Genomic DNA, 22,152 nt, shown 5'->3' on the forward strand with positions numbered 1-22,152 from the left:
TGGCTTCTATTTACTGTTTTATACTAGTCACTGGAATAGGACTAGAGTTTTGTATTAAAATATAACTTTTACTAATATCTTTTGTTTTTTATTATTATTTTTTAAAAGTGTGCAATACAAAAACACACCAGGACAAGACTTTTCACAACAAAAAATCGTGAAGGAAATATCACACTCAATATGATTATACGTCAATTTTATGCTGATAGTATTACCATTTTTTGCAGAGTGTAAATAGTGCTCCAATTGATTTCAACACTTTAATCTGTTTTATACTAGACAATGTTTTTACTGACGGAAGAGGTGCAGTCAGAGAGGGAAAAGGGAACTACAAGCTACTGGAAGGTTAGGCATTATTTTGTAATCTTGCAGATAAAGTTCTCCTCGTTGCTACAAATGTTGGTTATTTAGCGCTTTTTGATAATAATTTGTATAAAAATAGTGTTTTCCTGTGAAATCAATTCTCTAGATTACTGTACAAATGAACAAAAAAAAAAATAGTTTATCCCCTGCAAATTGTAGAAAATAATCTTACCCTTTTCATCTAAAACAACCATGATACTATCACGATGAGTATGTCCATAAAACTGCCCAGCAATAACATCACTATAATTTCGGAAAATTTTCACCAGTTTCTCATTAAACGTATCTCTCATTGCTGTTATGAATACGGTAAATGGAAGAAATCCAATGGGAATATGAGCAATGATGTACACCTATAAAAATAAATATTATATGGACAACTGAAAAATCATACATTTTAGTGAATTCAAATATTAACAGGGAATTTTCTAAAAACATCCATGAAGTAATTCCCTACTATTACAGCTACTTTCCTTCTAATGTTTTACAACCTGTATAAATTATTTAAAGCATTTCAATTCTTATCTTGGAAAACTATGGCATGTTAGGGCTAGTTCACACTGAGTTTTTTTGGCGCTGCTTTTTACGCGGAAACCGCATTGGAAACCACACCAAAAATCAGCTGATTTCAATAGGAGGTGGAGGCATTTTTTTCCGCAAGCAGAAAAAAAATGGTCTCGGGAAGAAGTGACATGCTCTTTCTTCCCACCTTTCCGTCTCTAACCTCCCATTGAAATCAATGGGAGACATAGATAGTGTTTTTTTCTGCATTTTTTGCCAGCAGCGCTCCTTGGCCACGGCCAAGAAATTACGCAGAAAAATGCGGCAAAATAGTGCAGGCAGGGCAAAATCTGCCTTAAAATTCCTGAAGGAACTTTGAGGCAGATTTTTCTGTCTGCAAAAAACTGTGTGAACATACCCTAAGGTTTCTCAAGTACTTATGTTAACAGCGATATTCATTTCCACAGCAATCTAGTTTCATCCTACTAAGTAACCACTAGATGGAGACTTAATCCCTCAGATTAACTGATTTTTAGTAATTTAGTTGAAAAAACCACAGAATGTGAGCTACTAGTCTGCATTCCAACTTTGTTCCTAGAACTGTCTCTATGGGGTACAATACCACAAAAATGAACATAGCCTTCACAAAAAAATAAAATCTTTGAATATAAATATTATTGAATATCAAAGCTTTTCAAACCAAGGGCTCATTGCACAAAACTATATCAGATAAAGAAAATCTACCGATCCAATTTATGACAAGTCTTCTGAATTCTCCCAGGTGTGGTGTTGATGGAGACTTTGTTTTCATTCAAATCCATTAATATATACGTCAATATCTTATTCTTATTGGGCTTTAATAGGGGCATATACAGTGAAGGAAATAAGTATTTGATCCCTTGCTGATTTTGTAAGTTTGCCCACTGTCAAAGACATGAGCAGTCTCGAATTTTTAGGATAGGTTAATTTTACCGGTGAGAGATAGATTATATTTTAAAAAAAACAGAAATTCACATTGTCAAAATTATATATATTTATTTGCATTGTGCACAGAGAAATAAGTATTTGATCCCCTACCAACCATTAAGAGTTCAGCCTCCTCCAGACCAGTTACACGCTCCAAATCAACTTGGTGCCTGCATTAAAGACAGCTGTCTTAAATGGTCACCTGTATAAAAGACTCCTGTCCACAGACTCAATTAATCAGTCTGACTCTAACCTCTACAACATGGGCAAGACCAAAGAGCTTTCTAAGGATGTCAGGCAGGGGCGTAACTAGGAAAGACTGGGCCCCATAGCAAACTTTTGACTGGGGCCCCCCCTCCCCTGGGAGTCACACAACCCCCCCCCCCTTGTAGATAGTGCCTTTTTTACAGCCCCCCCTGTAGATAACGCCATACAGCCCCCCTGTAGATAACGCCATACAGCCCCCCTGTAGATAACGCCATACAGCCCCCCCTGTAGATAACGCCATACAGCCCCCTTTGTAGATATCTACAGAGGGGGGACTGTATGGCGTTATCTACAGGGGGGCTGTATGGCGTTATCTACAGGGGGGACTGTATGGCGTTATCTACAGGGGGGACTGTTTGGCGTTATCTACAGGGGGAGGGCTGTATTCCATTATCTACAGGGGGGACTGTATGGCGTTATCTACAGGGGGGACTGTGTGGCGTTATCTACAGGGGGGGACTGTGTGGCGTTATCTACAGGGGGGACTGTTTGGCGTTATCTACAGGGGGGGCTGTATGGCGTTATCTACAGGGGGGACTGTATGGCGTTATCTACAGGGGGGACTGTTTGGCGTTATCTACAGGGGGAGGGCTGTATTCCATTATCTACAGGGGGGACTGTATGGCGTTATCTACAGGGGGGACTGTGTGGCGTTATCTACAGGAGGGACTGTGTGGCGTTATCTACAGGGGGACTGTGTGGCGTCATCTACAGGGGGGACTGTGTGGCGTCATCTACAGGGGGGACTGTGTGGCGTTCTCTACAGGGGGGACTGTATGGCGCTAACGCCATAAAGCCCCCACTGTAGAGAACGCCATACAGCCCCCCTGTAGAGAACGCCATACAGCCCCCCCTGCAGGGAACGCCATACAGCGCCCCCCCCCCCCTGCAGGGAACGCCATACAGCACCCCCCCCCAACCCCCTGCAGGGAATGCCTCACAGCGCCCCCCCCCCTGCAGGGAATGCCATACAGCGCCCCCCCCCTGCAGGGAACGCCATACAGCGCCCCCCCCCCTGCAGGGAACGCCATACAGTGCCCCCCCCCCCTGCAGGGAACGCCATACAGCGCACCCCCCCTGCAGGGAACGCCATACAGCGTCCCGTCCAAAAAAAAATGCGACCTACAGTGTTGTTGTGTCCTACAAATAACATGCATCCCCTATCCATAGGATAGGGGATACATGTGTGATCGCCGGCATTGATAGGGAGAACGGGGGACTGAAAGTCCCCTGAAGTTCTCCATCACTAACCTCTGACTTCCGGCGTCTGTGTCGGCAGCTCAATAAAAATGAAAGGAGCGCTGCTCACGCATGCGCACAAGCGCGACTGACGCTCCATTCATTTCTGCGGAAAAGCCGACACAGAACCCGGAAGTCCGAGGTTTGTGATGGAGAACTTCAGGGGACTTTCAGTCCCCCGTTCTCCCTAACGCTGCCAGCGATCACACATGTATCCCCTGTCCTGTGGAGAGGGGATACATGTCTTTTGTTTAATGGCAGAGCGGGGAGATACCTCCCTGCTCTGCCGTAGTGATCAGTGGCGTCCCGCTGCAGCAGCCATAGCGGCTGCTAGCGGAGCCTGCGGCCATGGTGGGGGCCCGTGCCGGCGGGCGACACGGGCCCCCTCATGCCGCGGGCCCCGTAGCAGCCGCTACTGCTGCTACGGCGGTAGTTACGCCACTGATGTCAGGGACAAGATCATAGACCTGCACAAGGCTGGAATGGGCTACAAAACCATAAGTAAGACACTGGGTGAGAAGAAGACAACTGTTGGTGCAATAGTAAGAAAATGGAAGACATACAAAATGACTGTCAATCGACATCGATCTGGGGCTCCATGCAAAATCTCACCTCGTGGGGTATCCTTGATCCTGAGGAAGGTGAGAGCTCAGCCGAAAACTACACGGGGGGAACTTGTTAATGATCTCAAGGCAGCTGGGACCACAGTCACCAAGAAAACCATTGGTAACACATTACGCCGTAATGGATTAAAATCCTGCAGTGCCCGCAAGGTCCCCCTGCTCAAGAAGGCACATGTACAGGCCCGTCTGAAGTTTGCAAATGAACATCTGCATGATTCTGAGAGTGATTGGGAGAAGGTGCTGTGGTCAGATGAGACTAAAATTGAGCTCTTTGGCATTAACTCAACTCGCCGTGTTTGGAGGAAGAGAAATGCTGCCTATGACCGAAAGAACACCGTCCCCACTGTCAAGCATGGAGGTGGAAACATTATGTTTTGGGGGTGTTTCTCTGCTAAGGGCACAGGACTACTTCACAAAATCAATGGGAGAATGGATGGAGCCATGTACCGTCAAATCCTGAGTGACAACCTCCTTCCCTCCACCAGGACATTAAAAATGGCTTGTGGCTGGGTCTTCCAGCACGACAATGACCCGAAACATACAGCCAAGGCAACAAAGGAGTGGCTCAAAAAGAAGCACATTAAGGTCATGGAGTGGCCTAGCCAGTCTCCAGACCTTAATCCCATCGAAAACTTATGGAGGGAGCTGAAAATCCGAGTTGCCAAGCGACAGCCTCGAGATCTTAATGATTTACAGATGATCTGCAAAGAGGAGTGGGCCAAAATTCCAACTAACATGTGTGCAAACCTCATCATCAACTACAAAAAACATCTGACTGCTGTGCTCGCCAACAAGGGTTTTGCCACCAAGTATTAAGTCTTGTTTGCCAAAGGGATCAAATACTTATTTCTCTGTGCACAATGCAAATAAATATATATAATTTTGACAATGTGATTTTCTGTTTTTTTAAAAATATAATCTATCTCTCAGTGGTAAAATTAACCTAGCCTAAAAATTCTAGACTGTTCATGTCTTTGACAGTGGGCAAACTTACAAAATCAGCAAGGGATCAAATACTTATTTCCCTCACTGTATGTGCGTATGAGTGAACATTGATATGGATGTTGATTTCAAACTATGCAATTTCTCCATGACAACAGAATCGAACATGTGGTCATCAGAATATCTCATTAGTTCATCTTCAGGCTTTGGGCCTGTAATGTCCAATGACCATATATTAGCATAGAAGTAAGCTTTCTTGAAGTATCTTTTTTTTTTTTTTCCAGGATTTTAAACAAAAATCTGGCGGCCCATACTCATCTTTTCCAATTTTGCTCCAGTACCAGTGGTTTGTTTTTACCTTGCTGCAACGGTAACATGTCTATGACTTGCATTGTACTATAGTCTGTTGCAAATTTTCTGTACAGAAACCACACCAAAAACCTGCAACAAAGCTGCAGCGTGTGAACATGCACTAGAATGGTTGAGCCACCTAGTTAAATTAACAGATCCCCGATCCTCAGCTATTCCTGAAAAGTTGAACAGTTGTTATACATGTAAGCAGAGCGCAGCAGTAAAACACTATGCTTGTTATGGCCTTTCATGTCCATTAATTTGTTACCTTCTCATTGTTTTGGCGAGAGCGTTTTAATGTGTCCTCAAGCCATTCAAACTGATCAGCTGGGTCTGTTATGTTGACCGTCTCTTTATTTGGACTATAGTACAGGTTGGTGTTTAAACTGATGATTCTAAGAGGACGTAAAGTCACATTTGGTTGGTAGATTTGAGAATAGTACCCGCCTGCAAAAGAAAATATGTTGTGGTTAAACAAAATTGACAAATGATAAAGCAGTGTCTTATCCTTCATTAAGGCATTTGTCATCATTTTTTATGTTAACCCCTTTCTGCCGCAGCCATTTTTTGGATTTTCATTTTCATTTTTTCCTACCCACCTTCCAAAAGTCATAACTTTTAAATCTTTCCGTCGATAGAGCCGTATGAGGGCTTAATTTTTCCGGGGCAAGTTTTAGTTTTTCATGGAACCATTTATTGTACCATATAATGTACTAGAGAAATGTACTAGGAAATGTGGAAAAAAATCTTTGTGGGGTGGAATGTGAAAAAAGCAGCAATTCCTCCATTTATTTTTTTGTTTGTTTTGTTTTTACGCCCTTCACCGTCCAATAAAACTGATAGGTTAACTTTATTCTGCGTTTCAATAAGATTACGGTGACACCAAATTTATATAGTTTTTTCCTTTATTTTACTACTGAAACAAGGAAAATACTAATTGTTAAAAATAAAATTTATTTTGTGTTTGGTGGAGTGGTATATAGTTTTTATTGGTACCATTTTGGCGTACATGCACACACAACTTGTGAACAGGTGTTGCACTGTTTTTGAAAGAAGGCAGTCATGTTTATCTAATTCTGTACAACCCCTTTAACCCTTTCCCGACATTTGTTATATGGATTCGTCATGGAAAGCCAGTGCTTGCCGCAAAATGCTGTGTCCACACGACAAATGGATGGCACAGGCTCAGAAGCTGATGTTACCTCTGACAACCTGCTGTAATGGCGGGGACCGAAATTAGAACTCATCCCCACAATTAGCCCTTGAATGTAGTGGTCAAAAGCGACTGCTGCATTTAAGCTGTCTGTAGCCAATCGGCACCCCAGCGACGAGATCGCCAGGGGGCCGATGGCTGCAATAGCAGCCGGAGGCGTAACATTGGCCTCCCGGTCTACATAGTACGGGAGCCTCCTAGGCCCCTAAATGGCCTCTGGTACCGACGGGAAGATCGCGTGGGCTTAAAAGCGGAGTCTGTGCCATCAGCCGCGGGTGTCGGCTGTATGTTACATAGAGACCCTACTGTAACGGCTGAGACTGGTGCTAGCTCCGATCCCTTCCATTAACCCCTTAGATGCTTTTACTCGCTGCATCTTAGTGGTTTGCAGCCAAATCAGCGCCCCTGCAAAGCGATTGCAGGGGTGCCGACGGCTGCTATGGCAACAGTAGGCCTAACAAATGGCCTCCATGTCTGCCAATTATGAAAGTCGATTAGTCCCCGCCCAGAGGCAGAGCCTAAGCAGCTTGCTCCTAGTAAATGACTGACAGTTCTAATACATTGCACTAAATAGGTAGTGCAATGTATTAGAACATAAATCAGACAGCTGGACCTTCAAGTCCCCAAGTGGGACTAAAAAAAATAATGGAACAAAAGTTGGAAAAAATAAAATAAAAGTTTCATGTAGCAAAGTAAATCACAATCACGCTTTTTCCCATATCAAGTCCTTTATTATTGAAAAAAATAAAACATACATATGTGGTATGGCCACGTCTGCAATGGCCTGAACTATAAAAATATTGTTATTTATCTCGCGCGGTGAATGCCGTAAAAACAAACCTAGAAAACAATGCAGGAATTGCTGTTTTTTGGCCACCTTGCCTTCCAAAAATTGGAATACAAAGTGATCAAAAAGTTGCATGTATCCAAAAATTTAACCTATAAAAACTATAGCACCTCGCAAATAACAAGCTCTCATACAGCTCCTTCGACAAAAAATTTAAAACGATACGGTTCTCACAACATGGTGAATGAAAAAATACGTTCTTTTTACAAAAGTAGTTTTATTGTGGAAAAAGTTGTAAAACATAAAAAAAGTGCTATCAATTTGGTATTGCTGGAATCGTACTGACCCGCAGAATAAAGTTAACATGTAATATATAACGCATGGTGAACGCTATATATATAAAACAAAAAGCTATAACATAATTGCTGTTTATTGGTCACCTTGCCTCCCAAAAAATAGGATAAAAAGTGATCAAAAAGTCGCATTTACCCCAAAATGGTACCAATAAAAACTAGAGCTCATCCTGCAAAAAAAAAAAAGCCCTCATACCACTACATCTATGAAAAAATTAAATAAGTTAAGGCTCCCATAAGTCAGGAAAGATAAAATATGCAGTTGTGCAGGCCCGAGGGATTTCTTCTGTATCAGAGGCGATTTATCAAAGCTCTAAAATTAGGGAACCAGGAAGGGGAGGGCCCAAACATATCTGCTGGAAGCGAGGGTGCCCGTATTATACCAGGACAACACTTTCCCAGCAAAATTCCCCAAACTGCAAAAGGTGCAGAATGCGTACCAAAAGGGGGATAAGGAAGGAAATTTATCAGCGCGACACTGGCCTGTGCAGAAAGGATTGCTTCACAGCATAACACACATATATGGATTATTTTATTGTTTTTTTTTTATCCGATTATTATACCCCCTGATTTTGCTCTGATGCACTCTGCCCAGCTTAAATATGCCCCCCACAGTACAAAACTTATTTACAAGTAAAACTCCAAACAAAACTGCTACAAAGCAAAATCTGTGCTCCAAAATACAAATGGCGCTCCCTCCCTTCTGAGGCCTACACGGGGCCCAAACAGCAGTTTACTTTCACTTATATGGCATCGCCATACCCGGGAGAACTCTTAACAATTTTTGGGGTGTGTGTCTCCAGTGGAACTAGATGAGCACAACATATTTGCACTGATATGGCATATATAGGGAAAAATGAATCCGTAGGAGATTCATTTACGGAAAAGACCTGTGGGGTCAAAATGCTCACACCTACCCCTTAATAAATGCCTTGAGGGGTGTAGTTTCCAAAATAGGGTCACTTCTCAGGGTTTTCTTTTATCATTTAACATCAGAGCCCTGCAATTGTGAACTAATACTTTGTAAGTTGCCAAATTAGGCTTCAATGTCACATGGTGCGCTTTCACTCCTGCGCCAAGTCGAATATCCAGGCAAAAGATTAGGGCAACGTGTAGGGTGTTTCTAAAACCGGGAAAAACATCATAATAATTAGAAAGCTGTCTTTTCATGGTGGCACAAGCTGGGCACCACATATTGGCATATCTATTGAAAAATAGCTATTTTCACTCTGCAACCTTGATTGCACACTAATTTCTGGAAAACACTTGTGGGGGTTAACATGCTCACTACACCCTTTGGTAAATACCTTAAGGGGTGTAGTTTCCAAAATGAGGTCACTTGAGGGGGGTTTCCACTGTTTTGGTCCCACAGGGGCATTGCAAATGCGACGTAACACCCAGAAACCAATCCTTCAAAGTCTAGACTCCAAAAGCCAAATGGAGCCCTTCCCTTCAGAGCCCTACTGTGTGCCCAAATAGTTGTTTATGTCCACATATGGGGTATTGCCGTACACGGGAGAAATTGATTTACAAATATAAGGCTTCTTTTTCTCCTTTTGTTTGTTAGGAAAATAAAAATTTTAAAGCTAAAGCTACGTCTTATTGGAAAAAAAAAAAAAATTATTTTCACTGCCCAATTCTTATAAAACCTATGGAACACCTGTGGGGTCAAAATGCTCACTATACCCCTAGATAATTTCCTTGAGGGGTGCAGTTTCCAAAATGGAGTCACTTTTGGGGAGTTTCCACTGTTTTGGTCTCACAGGGTCTTTGGAATGCGACATGGTGCCAAGAAACCAATCCAGCAAAATCTGCGCTCCAAAAGCCAAATGGCACGCCTTCCATTCTCAGCCCTGCCGTGTGTCCAAAGAGCAGTTTATGACCACACATGGGGTATTTCTATACTCTGGAGGAATTGCTTTACAAATGTTGGGATTCTTTTTCTCCTTTACTTGTTGAGAAAATGAAAAAAAAAAATTTGGTCATCACAAAGTCAGGACCCACTATGCTTGCTGTCAGCGAGTAGCTTACAGCTCTAATACGCTGCACTACGCCTGTAGTGCAGTGTATTAGAATTGTGATCACGGCCTCCTGCCCTCAAGTCCCCTAGTGGGACAAAGTAAAAAAGTTAAACAAAAGTTGTGTAAAAATAAAAAATAAAACGTTTTAAAAGTAATAAATGTAATAAAAGAAATCCTCCTTTTTCCCTCATCAGTCCTTTATTATTAATAAAAATAAAAAAAATAAACAAATAAACGATACATAATTGGTATCATCGCGTCCGTAACGGCCTGAACTACAAAAGTATTTCATTATTTATTCCGCACGGTGAACGACCTAAAAGAAAATAATAATAAACCATACAAGAATTACAATTTTTTGGTAACTTCACCTTGCAAAAGATGGAATAAAAAAGATCAAAAAGTTGCATATATCTAAAAATGCTACTGATCAAAACTACAGTTTGTTACGAAAAAAACAAGCTCTCACACGGCTTTCTTGATGGAAAAATAAAAAAGTTATGGTTCTTAGAATAAGGCAAAACAAAAAGTAAATATTTTTTTATAAAAAGTATTTTATTGTGCAAATGCCATAAGACATAAATAAAACGATAAAACATATAGTATCGCCGTAATCGTATCGCCCCGCAGAATAAAGTGAATATGTCATTTATAGCGCACGGTGAACGCTGGAAAAAAAAAGGAATAAAAAACAATAGTAGAATTTCTGTTTTTTAGTCAGCACGCCTCTTAAAAGTAGAATAAAAACTGATCAAAAAGTCCCATGAAAACTACAATGAATTCCTCAAGGGGTCTAGTTTCCAAAATGGGTTAAAGTCCAAGGGGTTTTCACTGTACTGGTACCTCAGAAGCTCTGCAAATGCGACATGGCGCCCAGAAACCAATCCAGCAAAATTGACATGCCAAATATCACTCCTGCCTTTCTGAGCTCTGCCGTTTGTCCAACCAGCAGTTTATGACAACATATGGGGTATTGCCGTAATCGGGAGAAATTGCTTTACAAATGTTGCGGTGCTTTTCCTCCTTTATTCCTTGTCAAAATTAAACATGCGTACCTTTTTCGGAAAATGTGATTTTCAATTGCACAGTCTAATTCCACAAAAATACAGCAAAAAACCTGTGGGATCTAAATGCTCACTATACCACTCAATAAGTTCCTTGAGGGGTGTAGTTTGCCAAATAGGTTCACTTTTGGGGGGTTTACACTATTTTGGCACCACAAGAACTCTTCAAACTGGACATAGTGCGTAATAAAAAGGAGGCCTCATGGTGCTCAATCATGCTGGAAAAAGCATTGTTCATCACCGAATTGCTCCTGGATCTTTGGGAGAAGTTGCTCTTGGAGGATGTTTAGATAACATTCTTTATTCATGGAAGTGTTCTTAGGCAAAATTGTGAGTCAGCCCGCTCCCTTGAATGAAATGCAACCCCGCACATGAATGGTCTCAGGATTCTTTACTGTTGGCATGACACAGGCCTCATGGAAGCGCTCACCTTTTCATCTCCAGACAATCATTCTTCCAGATGTCCCAAACAGTCTGAAGGGGGCTTCATCAGGAAAAATAACGTTACCCCAGTTCTCTGCCGTCCATTCACTGCACTTCCTGCAGAATGTTAGTCTGTCCTTGATGTTTTTCTTGGAGATAGGTGGCTTCTTTGCTGCCCTTCTTGACACCAGGCAAGCCTCCAAATACCTTCGCCTTACTGTGCGAGTAGATGCACTGACACCTGCCTGCTGCCATCCCACAGCAAGCTCTGCACTGCTGTTGAACTGATCCCATAGCGGACTTCTCTTTAGCATACGGTCCTGGCACTTGCTGGACTTTCTGGGGTGCACTGAAGCCTTCTTCACAACAACTGAACCTCTCGCCTTGAAATTCTTGATGATCCGATAAATGTTCTTGTCTGTAAAGCCCTTTTGATGCAAAACAATGGTGACTGCACGTTTTTCTTTGGTGGTAACCATGGTTAACAGAAGAAGACAATGATTTCATGCACCATCCACACTTTAAAGCAACCAGTCTGCTCTTATAATTCAATCAACATGACAGAGTGATAACAGCTGCCTTGTTCTCGTTAACACTTTATCCTGAGCTAACGAGAAGATCACTGAAATTGTGTCAGAAGGTAATTTTGTGGCAAGGCTGAAATGCAGTGGGAATGGGGTTTTTGTGATCAAGATAATTTGCATGGCAAAGAATGGCTTTGCAATTAATTGCAATTCATCAGATCACTCTTTATACAAATATGGAACTAATTGCAAATTGCCACTGTAAAAACTGAAGCAGCAAAATTTGTGTCCGTCTCAAAACTTTTAGCCAGGACTGTAGACTGTATACATGAATAACCTGTGACACATGACGCACATGTGCCACTCACACATAGAATACATGCCGCACACATGTCCCTGAAACCTAGGACGCTAACTTACAATGGGGTTTATCGGGCTAGGGTGTGGTGCAACATGTAGCACTATTCTTCCCATCATATCTGACAGAAACTGCGACAAAGGCTCTGACGCAGAAGAGAACAGAACTTAACTTCTCTGCAGCTACAGGGGGCTGTTGGTTTACTGTAGACAGTAATAAAGAGAGTGGCACTGCTTAGCAGCATCTGTATTCCAGGTCTTTTATGAAATGATGTCTGAGAAATCTGTGGATGTGACTCCACCCGCACGGAGCAAGCAGTGGAGTAACCAATGCTGTCTGATGCGCAGACTCTTCCCTTCTGGGAAAAAAAAGCACTGCTTCGTTTTTGCCACTTGATTTCTGCTCGATTATATAGAGGCAGCAAACTTCATCCCACTTCTTCACCTGGGCATCCCTCTTAGCGGCCACTTACACATAAGCTTAATCACATCTCTCCTAATATGGCCGTGCTCTCTTCCCTCCTGTGCGAGGCTGGTTTTAATCAGGGTAGAATAAAATGGACTCCTACCTACTCTGAGCTCATTTTGTGGGCTTAGTCACAAGAGAAAGGTATGTCTCCTATTATATAGCCATAATCAGTGGCGTAACTACCGCGGTAGCAGCCGTAGCGGCTGCTACGGAGCCCGCGGCTTGAGGGGGCCCATGCCGCCAGCCAACACGCCCCCCCCATATGCTCGGTGGCGCCGCTAGCAGCCGTTATGACTGCTACAGCAGTAGCGTTGCTATAATAGGGCCCGCGCCGCCGAGCCTCCAACAAGTATGGGCCGGGCGACACAGGCCCTCTCATGCCTGTAGGCATCACTAGCACCGGAGGGGGCCCCAGTGCTAGCGACCGCCAAGTACATGCATTAGCGCTGAATGGCCGGGAATGCCCGACCACTCAGCGCCTTACAATGACACTGATTGGCTAGTGGCGCGATGACGTCATTGCGCCGCTTCCATGCTTGAAAGGCGCTGATTGACGGGGCAACTCATTCTGCCCCGCCAATCAGCGTCATTGGACGATGCTCGTTCAGCTCCTGCAGACCCACTCAGAAGAGAGCAGATCTGCATCGCCAGTGAACAGGAAGGGGATCATGTGAGTATGTAAAGATTTTTGTTTTTGTTTTTTCTCATAAAACTGTTAAAGGCATTATCTATAGTGGGGGCTCTATCTACAGGGGGGTCATCTATATGTGGGCCACTATATACAGGGGGGAGTCTATATGTGGTGATGTGGGGCACTAGCTACAGGGGTGGTGTGTATGTGGGGATGTGGGGAACAATCTACAGGGCCAGTCTATATGTGGGCCACTATATACAGGGGGGTCTATATGTGGGGCACTATCTACAGAGTGAGCTATATGTGAGACACTATATAGGGGTGGGTTATATGTAGAGCACTAACTATAGGGGAGCTATTTTTTAGGGCACTTTCTATAGGGGTGGGCTATAGGTGGGACACTATATAGAGGAGTCGGTTACCTGTGGGGCACTAGCAACAGGGTGGCTATACGTAGGGCACTGTCTACAGAGGTGGGCTATACGTGGAGCACTACCTATAGGGGAAGCTATATGTAAGGCAGCACGGTGGCTATGGGGGCACTATCTACAGGGGGCACGGTGTGTGTGTGTGTGTGTGTGTGTGTGTGTGCGTGTGTGCGTGTGTGTGTGTGTGTGTGTGTGTGTGTGTGACAGTGTATGGTACTATTATAATCAAGGACACAGTGTATGGCGCTATTATAGTTATAGGTGCAAGAGGTGTTGAGAATTTTTACTTTGTTTATAGGTGCAGAAATGTTTTAAAAATTAGAAGCTGAAGACATCTGAGCGGAAAACTGCAGAAATGGGTCATGGCCGGTAGAAATCCATCATAGATGTCTGGACCGGAGAGAGAAGAAAAGAACTAGAATCTGAGACGTCACTGGTGAGTCACTTAATGTAAATGTTTATTGTGCCTCTAATCAGTAATGTAGTCACTGTATGATCTGCAGCGAGATGATTATGATATGATTTTTTTGGGTGAAACAGCATCTCCCAGCATATCCTCACCATTGTTCGGGCCATGCTGGGAGCTGTAGTTTTACGCCGTACAAACCTATACTACAGGGGTTGCACTAAATTGAGCTGTATTTGTTGTGGTGCTGTATATATGTACTGATCTTGGTTCTGATGCTGTATGTAAGTACTGAGCTTGGGTCTGATAATGTATATACGTATGAGATTGGTTTTGGTGCTGTGTATATATGTAGTGAGTTTGGTTCTGGTGCTGTATATATGTACTGCGCTTGGTTCTGGGGATGTATTTATGTACTGAGGTTTGTTCTGGTGCTGTATTTATGTACTGCGGTTGGTTCTGGTGCTGTATATATGTATGGGTTTGGTTTTAGTGCTGTATTTATGTACTGAGCTTGGTTCTTGTGCTGTCTATATGTACTTAGTTTGGTTCTAGTGCTGTATTTATGTACTGATCTTTGTTGTGGTACTGTATTTATGTACTGAGTTTTGGTTGTCGTACTGTATATATGTCAGAGCTTGGTTCCGGATCTGTAGTTATATAGGATATATTTATAATAACAAAATTGCAGGGCAGATGGAATTGTTCTCAATTGATTGTATATTTAATGGGAATCTGTCAGGTAGTTTTAACCCCTTGAACCGCCACCATGCGGTAATACATGACCTGACAATATTTCCAAACATTCCCATGTTTTTTTCAGATGCAGCAAAATTCTAAAAATCCACTTTTAAAACGGTGCACAATATATGGTAATTACTCATTGGAGGGTCATGGGGCGGTGCCGCAATCCTGAAGAGTCACATAGTCCTGCCTCCAAACCCACCTTTCCGTGTTTGAGTGACATCTCCCCGGCTGATACTACTTTCTCGGATGCGCCATTGCCTTGTGACACTATGCACAAAGGGGGGCTGTGTGGCACTATAAAAAAGGGGGAGCTGCGTGGCACTGTACACAAGGGGGAGCTGTGTGGCACTATACACAAGGGGGAGGTGTATGGCACTATACACAAGGGGGAGCTGTGTGGCACTATTTACAAAGGAAAGGGCTATGGCTCTATCTACAGGGGGTTGTGTGGCGCAATCTACATTGGTCTGGGTGTGGCACTTTCTACTAAGGGGGGGTCTGTGCTGCACTTTCTACTAAGGGGGGGCTGTGTGGCACTATATACAAGGGAGGGGGGCTGTGTGGCACTATATACAGTGGGAGCTGTATATTGCTATATACAGTGGGGGCTTTATGGCAATATCTACAAGGGGGAGGTGGGGGCACTATCTACAAATGGGGTGTGACACTGTCTATAGGCGGGGCTATATAGCACTGTCTACAGGGGGGCAGTATGGCACATTCTACAGGGGGCACTATTTATAAGGGCTTGTGGCACCCGGGGGGCCCCCCGGTCAAGAGTTTGCTATGGGGCCCAGTCTTTCCTAGTTACGCCCCTGGCCATAATGTTTAGTGTAGGAACCCCCTCTATGAGGTCACATTGTTGTGGCAGGTGGGCTTGCACAATTTGATCAAACTGAGCACTAAGAACTTCAAATTTATAAGTATAACTAACATAGCAGTAATGCAATTTAAAATAATAAAAATGTATGATAAATATAAAACGTGTATATATATATATATATATATATATATATATATATATATATATATATATATATATATATATATATACATACAGTGAAGGAAATAAGTATTTGATCCCTTGCTGATTTTGTAAGTTTGCCCACTGTCAAAGACATGAACAGTCTAGAATTTTTAGGCTAGGTTAATTTTACCAGTGAGAGATAGATTATATTAAAAAAAACAAACAGAAAATCACATTGTCAATATTATATATATTTATTTGCATTTTGCACAGAGAAATAAGTATTTGATCCCTTTGGCAAACAAGAATTAATACTTGGTGGCAAAACCCTTGCTGGCAAGCACAGCAGTCAGACGTTTTTTGTAGTTGATGATGAGGTTTGCACACATGTTAGATGGAATTTTGGCCCACTCCTCTTTGCAGATCATCTGTAAATCATTACGATTTCGAGGCTGTCGCTTGGCAACTCGGATCTTCAGCTCCCTCCATAAGTTTTCGATGAGATTAAGGTCTGGAGACTGGCTAGGCCACTCCATGACCTTAATGTGCTTCTTTTTGAGCCACTCCTTTGTTGCCTTGGCTGTATGTTTCGGGTCACTGTCGTGCTGGAAGACCCAGCCACGAGCCATTTTTAATGTCCTGGTGGATGGAAGGAGGTTGTCACTCAGGATTTGACGGTACATGGCTCCATCCATTCTCCCATTGATGCGGTGAAGTAGTCCTGTGCCCTTAGCAGAGAAACACCCCCAAAACATAATGTTTCCACCTCCATGCTTGACAGTGGGGACGGTGTTCTTTGGGTCATAGGCAGCATTTCTCTTCCTCCAAACACAGCGAGTTGAGTTAATGCCAAAGAGCTCAATTTTAGTCTCATCTGACCACAGCACCTTCTCCCAATAACTCTCAGAATCATCCAGATGTTCATTTGCAAACTTCAGACGGGCCTGTACATGTGCCTTCTTGAGCAGGGGGACCTTGCGGGCACTGCAGGATTTTAATCCATTACGGCGTAATGTGTTACCAATGGTTTTCTTGGTGACTGTGGTCCCAGCTGCCTTGAGATCATTAACAAGTTCCTCCCGTGTAGTTTTCGGCTGAGCTCTCACCTTCCTCAGGATCAAGGATACCCCACGAGGTGAGATTTTGCATGGAGTCCCAGATCGATGTCGATTGACAGTCATTTTGTATGTCTTCCATTTTCTTACTATTGCACCAACAGTTGTCTCCTTCTCACCCAGCATCTTACTTATGGTTTTGTAGCCCATTTCAGCCTTGTGCAGGTCTATGATCTTGTCCCTGACATCCTTAGAAAGCTCTTTGATCTTGCCCATGTTGTAGAGGTTAGAGTCAGACTGATTAATTGAGTCTGTGGACAGGAGTCTTTTATACAGGTGACCATTTAAGACAGCTGTCTTTAATGCAGTCACCAAGTTGATTTGGAGCGTGTAACTGGTCTGGAGGAGGCTGAACTCTTAATGGTTGGTAGGGGATCAAATACTTATTTTTCTGTGCACAATGCAAAGAAATATATATAATTTTGACTATGTGATTTTCTGTTTTTTTTTTTTTTTATATATATATATAATCTATCTCTCACTGGTAAAATTAACCTAGCCTAAAAATTCTAGACTGTTCATGTCTTTGACAGTGGGCAAACTTACAAAATCAGCAAGGGATCATTTCCTTCACTGTATATATATATATATATATATATATATATATATATATATATATATATATATATGTATATATATATATATATATATATATATATATATATACATATATATATATATATATATATATATATATATATATATATATCTTAGCACCCGCAGCGTGCATCTGCATATTTTTTTTTACATGAAACATGTTGCATATATGCATATGCATATATGCAAGTCACAGCAGATGAGCACCTGCATATTTATTTCATGTTTCAGGAGAAGCTGACTAACCATGTCGTTTGTGCTATCTCCTAATATGGCAACACAAAATGTGTGTTCCAAAAGAGGGATAGGATTGGACACTATTTATCATTGCGATACTGGCCACACATCTGTGGATTATTCTTTTTTTACTGCATTATTATATCCTCCTATTATATCTTGATGTGCTCTGCCAAGCTCACATATGCCCCCACATTATAAACTGAAATACGAGTAATACCCCAGACAGAACTACTACCAAGCAAAATCTGCCCCTCTAAACCAAATGGCACTCCCTCCCTTCTGAGCCCTACAGTTTTCCCCAAACAGCAGTTTACGACCACATACATGTCATTCCTATACCCGGGAGAACCCACTTAACAATTTATGAGGCATCTGCCTGATTCCAATAAATTCTGCAAAAAGCCTGTGGGGTCTGAATGTTTACTATACCCCTATCTAGGTTTCTTGATGGTGCAGTATCTTAATTGTAGACACTTTTGGGGAGTTTCCACTATTTTGGTCCCTCATGCAAATGCAACATGGCACGCACAAACTATTCCAGCAAAATTTGAGCTCTAAAAGCCAAATGGCACTCCTTCCCTTCGGAGCCCTGCCGTGTGTCCAAACAGCAGTATATGACCACACATGCTGTATTGTCGTACGTGTGAGAAATTGCTTTACAAATGTTGTGGTGCTCTTTCTCCTTTTATTCCTTATGAAAATTAAAAAATATAAGCTAAAACTGCATTTTATGTGAAAAACTCGATTTTGGTTTTCACTGTCTAATTCCAATAAATTCTGCAAAATACCTGTAGGGTCAAAATGCTAACTATATCCTTAGATTAATTCCTTGGTGGTTTAGTTTCCAAAATGGTGTCCTATTGGGGGTGTTTTCAATGATTTGGCACCACAAAACCTCTACAAACCTGACATGGTGCCGAAAATATATTCTAGTAAAAAGGAGGCCGCAAAATCCACTAGTTGCTCTTTCTGTGGCCTGTGTTTCAGTCCAGTAGCAGGTAGGGCTACACGTGGGATATTTCTAAAAACTGTAGAATCTGGGCAATATGTATTAAGTTGTGTTTCTCTGGTAGACCCTTCTGTATTACAGAAAAAAAATGGATTAAAATTTTATTTCTGCAAAAAAAAAATTTGGAAATTTCACCTCCACTTTGCTGAATTCCTGTGTAACGCCTAAAAGGTTAGGAAACTTTCTAAATGCTGTTTTTAATTATTTGAGGGATGCAGTTTTTAAAATGGGGTAATTTATAGAGGATTCAAATATATGGGCCTCTAAAAGCCACTTCAGAACTGAACTGGTCCATAATGTAATAGGTTTGGAAATTTTATTGAAAATGTGATAAATTACTGCTAAAGTTACAAGCCTTGTCCTAGAAAAATAAAAGGGTGTTCAAAAAGTGATGCCATCATAAAGTAAACATATGGTAAATGTTAAATAGTTACTATTTTGTGTGGTATTACTATCTGTCTTACAAGCAGATACTTTGAAATTTTGAAAAATGGTAATTTTTAAACACTTTCTAAAAATGTTAGTGTTTTTCACAAATGAAAACTGAATATATCGACCAAATTTTACCACTAACATAAAATACAATGTGTCACAAGAAAACCTCCTCAAAATCACTTGGATGAGTCAAAGCATTCCAAAGTTACTACAACACAAAGTCTCCAAGGACATGTGCCATGTCACGATCCATGGGTGTGTGCACCCACTAGGCCGCACCGCCATAGCGGAGTAGCAGCTGGCCAAACAACAGTCCTAGTACAAGAGTACGTTTGATAGTCCAGACAGTAGCGGAGGTGAGGCACAGATGAACTTGAAGACAGATGACACCATACGTGGTGTATAACAGCAGGAATGACAGGTGGCACAACACGACTCCAACACTCTATGGCACAGAAACAAATATAGTACGGGATACAGGATACATGTAGCAGGGCACGGGAACAACGGGAACAGGATAACACTAAGGGGCCATTTGCTAAGACTAACATGGGTAAACACAACAACGATCAGGCAATGAGTGAAAAGGCAAGGCCCCTTTTATAGTCCAGCGTGATCATGGGCTAATTAGTGATTTTTTACATGTGCACGCACTGGCCCTTTAAGGCCGTCACGCGCGCACCCTACGAGAACCAGCATAGCGAGCGGAAGTGAGTGCCGGCGTCTCTCAGGAGGGAGAGATCGTCCAGAACTCAGACGTCCATGGCCGCAGCCGTCGAGGGGTAAGTCAAAACGACGGTCCGCGGCTGTGGACGTTACGTGACAGATGCCACGTCTGGATGAATCTCAGTAACTTGTAAGTTCTTTTTTTGGACTATTGTCTTAACGGCTGGTTTCGACCCAAGCAAGTTTGGAACACTAAATACTGACTGTATAATGACATACTGGTGGTTTAGTGGCTCCAAACTTAGTTACAAATTATTTTTAAGCAGAAGTGGTCTTACAGCAACTCACTGTCAGACATTTCCTAAGTCTGTCATTGATGATCTGTATTGTATATTTTGTAAATTTATTGAGAAACATGGGAAATTTTCACATTTAATATTTTTGTTTCCTCTTTTGGTGAAGTCACATTTTTACTTCCAAATAGTAAAACAACACTGTTAGGTAGTGAAATAATACCTTTCCGAAATGTGCAGAGAGCTTCTTCAGACAGCCATGGCTTCCAAAATTCTGCCACTTCTGTATACACCTCACTTCCTGATACAGGGAATTGGTCCTAAAATAGATATTGCAGAGAATCGAAAAATAGTAAATCTTTTTTGGAGCTACAAATATATAGTAGATGCAGATAATTTAATGTAGTACAACTGTTTTAAGTAATTTAGTTTAAAGTGAGTGTCCACCTTTAAAGGGTTATTCCCATATCCATGGAATATGCCATAAATGTGTGTTAGATGCGGGCCCCAGCTCTGCCAGATCCCCAGGACGGGTGTCATCCAACCCCCCGTTCTGTCTGGTAGGGCAGCCATCACAACCAGGCGGAGAATGAATGGAGAGGTGGCAGGCTTGCTCGGCTGTTTCCATAACTACCTTAGAACAGAATGGAGAAAGCTACACAAATGCATTCCGTGGTTGAGCCATAAATGTCTAAGATGAGCCTTTAACAGCATCTAATTTTTAGGTCCAAACTTCTGTGGGGATCTTTATACTGGTCTGAACTCGGGGCAGCTATAATGTTATCTTTTACGTCTATCTAAACGCAGGGAATATGGAGCTTAATAAGGCTATGTTCACACGGAGTATTTTGGGGGAGGAATATCTGCCTCAAAATTCAGTTTGGAACTTTGAGGCAGATATTCCTCTCCCTGCACGCCGATTTTCGCGGCAATTATAGCGCCGTTTTTCGCCCGCGGCCATTGAGCGCCGCGGGCATAAAACAGCGAGAAATATGCTTTCTCCTGCCTCCCATTGAAGTCAATGGGAGGTCAGAGGCGGAAGCGCCCGAAGATAGGGCATGTCGCTTCTTTTTCCCGCGAGGCAGTTTTACTGCTCGCGGGAAAAAGACGCCGACGCCTCCCATTGAAATCAATGGGAGGCGTTCTCGGGCCGTTTTTGCCGAGTTTTGCGACGCGGTTTCCGCGTCAAAAAAGTCGGCAAAATACCCCGTGTGAACATAGATCGGAAAAACACAAAAATATATATAAAAGGGAGTCAGCACAGAACTTTGAACCTATGTAAATTCAATTGTAGACATAAATATTATCAGTAACTAATAGTACAGATAGAACAAAGGTACTGTTACGTGTACTGGGAGATTCGGAGGCAAATAAATGGAGCAGATGACCATGTGCAAACATTTCTCATGAAATTATAGGAATATACCACACATAAGATCACTAACTACAGCTATTTGCTGTATAGGTCTGTAGCATTCTGCACTGTAAGGGTATGTGCACACACACTAATTACGTCCGTAATTGACGGACGTATTTCGGCCGCAAGTACCGGACCGAACACAGTGCAGGGAGCCGGGCTCCTAGCATCATACTTATGTATGATGCTAGGAGTCCCTGCCTCGCTGCAGGACAACTGTCCCGTACTGTAATCATGTTCTCAGTACGGGACAGTTGTCCTGCAGCGAGGCAGGGACTCCTAGCATCGTACATAAGTATGATGCTAGGAGCCCGGCTCCCTGCACTGTGTTCGGTCCGGTACTTGCGGCCGAAATACGTCCGTCAATTACGAACGTAATTAGTGTGTGTGCACATACCCTTAGGCTATGTTCACATCTGCATCTGGACTTCCATTCATAATGGAAACCATAACTTCGTCCTGGATTTGTTGTATGCTCAATGAACCCCATTGATTTACAATGGGATCCGTCAGGGTTATGTTTTGGTTTCTGTAATTTTGACAGCAAGAATAATGCTGCATGCAGCTCTATTCCTGCTGTACAACCTGATGGAATTGTCAATGGAGACTACAACGCCGACATGAACATATGTTGGAGGTATGTTTCTAAATATGTAATGTGAAGTCCATTTTGTATTCTATAGGAATTCCTCTAAACTGTTAGTATTTTAAGTTTATGCATAGAGATCACATAAC

General features: G+C 42.4%; 1 protein-coding gene across 2 annotated transcripts in view; it reads right to left on the reverse strand.

The window, feature by feature from the left end:
- SMPDL3A (sphingomyelin phosphodiesterase acid like 3A) overlaps positions 1 to 22,152 on the reverse strand; it is a 55,528-nt gene that overhangs the window by 9,386 nt on the left and 23,990 nt on the right. For both annotated transcript variants that reach the window (XM_075864270.1, XM_075864271.1), the window contains 3 exons: positions 20,224 to 20,320; positions 5,521 to 5,699; positions 536 to 716 (listed from right to left, as the gene is read on the reverse strand). In XM_075864270.1, the coding sequence (XP_075720385.1) occupies positions 536 to 716; positions 5,521 to 5,699; positions 20,224 to 20,320 (457 nt within the window). The remainder of the gene's footprint in view (positions 1 to 535; positions 717 to 5,520; positions 5,700 to 20,223; positions 20,321 to 22,152) is intronic.

Source organism: Rhinoderma darwinii, chromosome 4 (genome assembly GCF_050947455.1).
Source record: "Rhinoderma darwinii isolate aRhiDar2 chromosome 4, aRhiDar2.hap1, whole genome shotgun sequence".
Taxonomy (NCBI): Eukaryota; Metazoa; Chordata; class Amphibia; order Anura; family Rhinodermatidae; genus Rhinoderma; species Rhinoderma darwinii.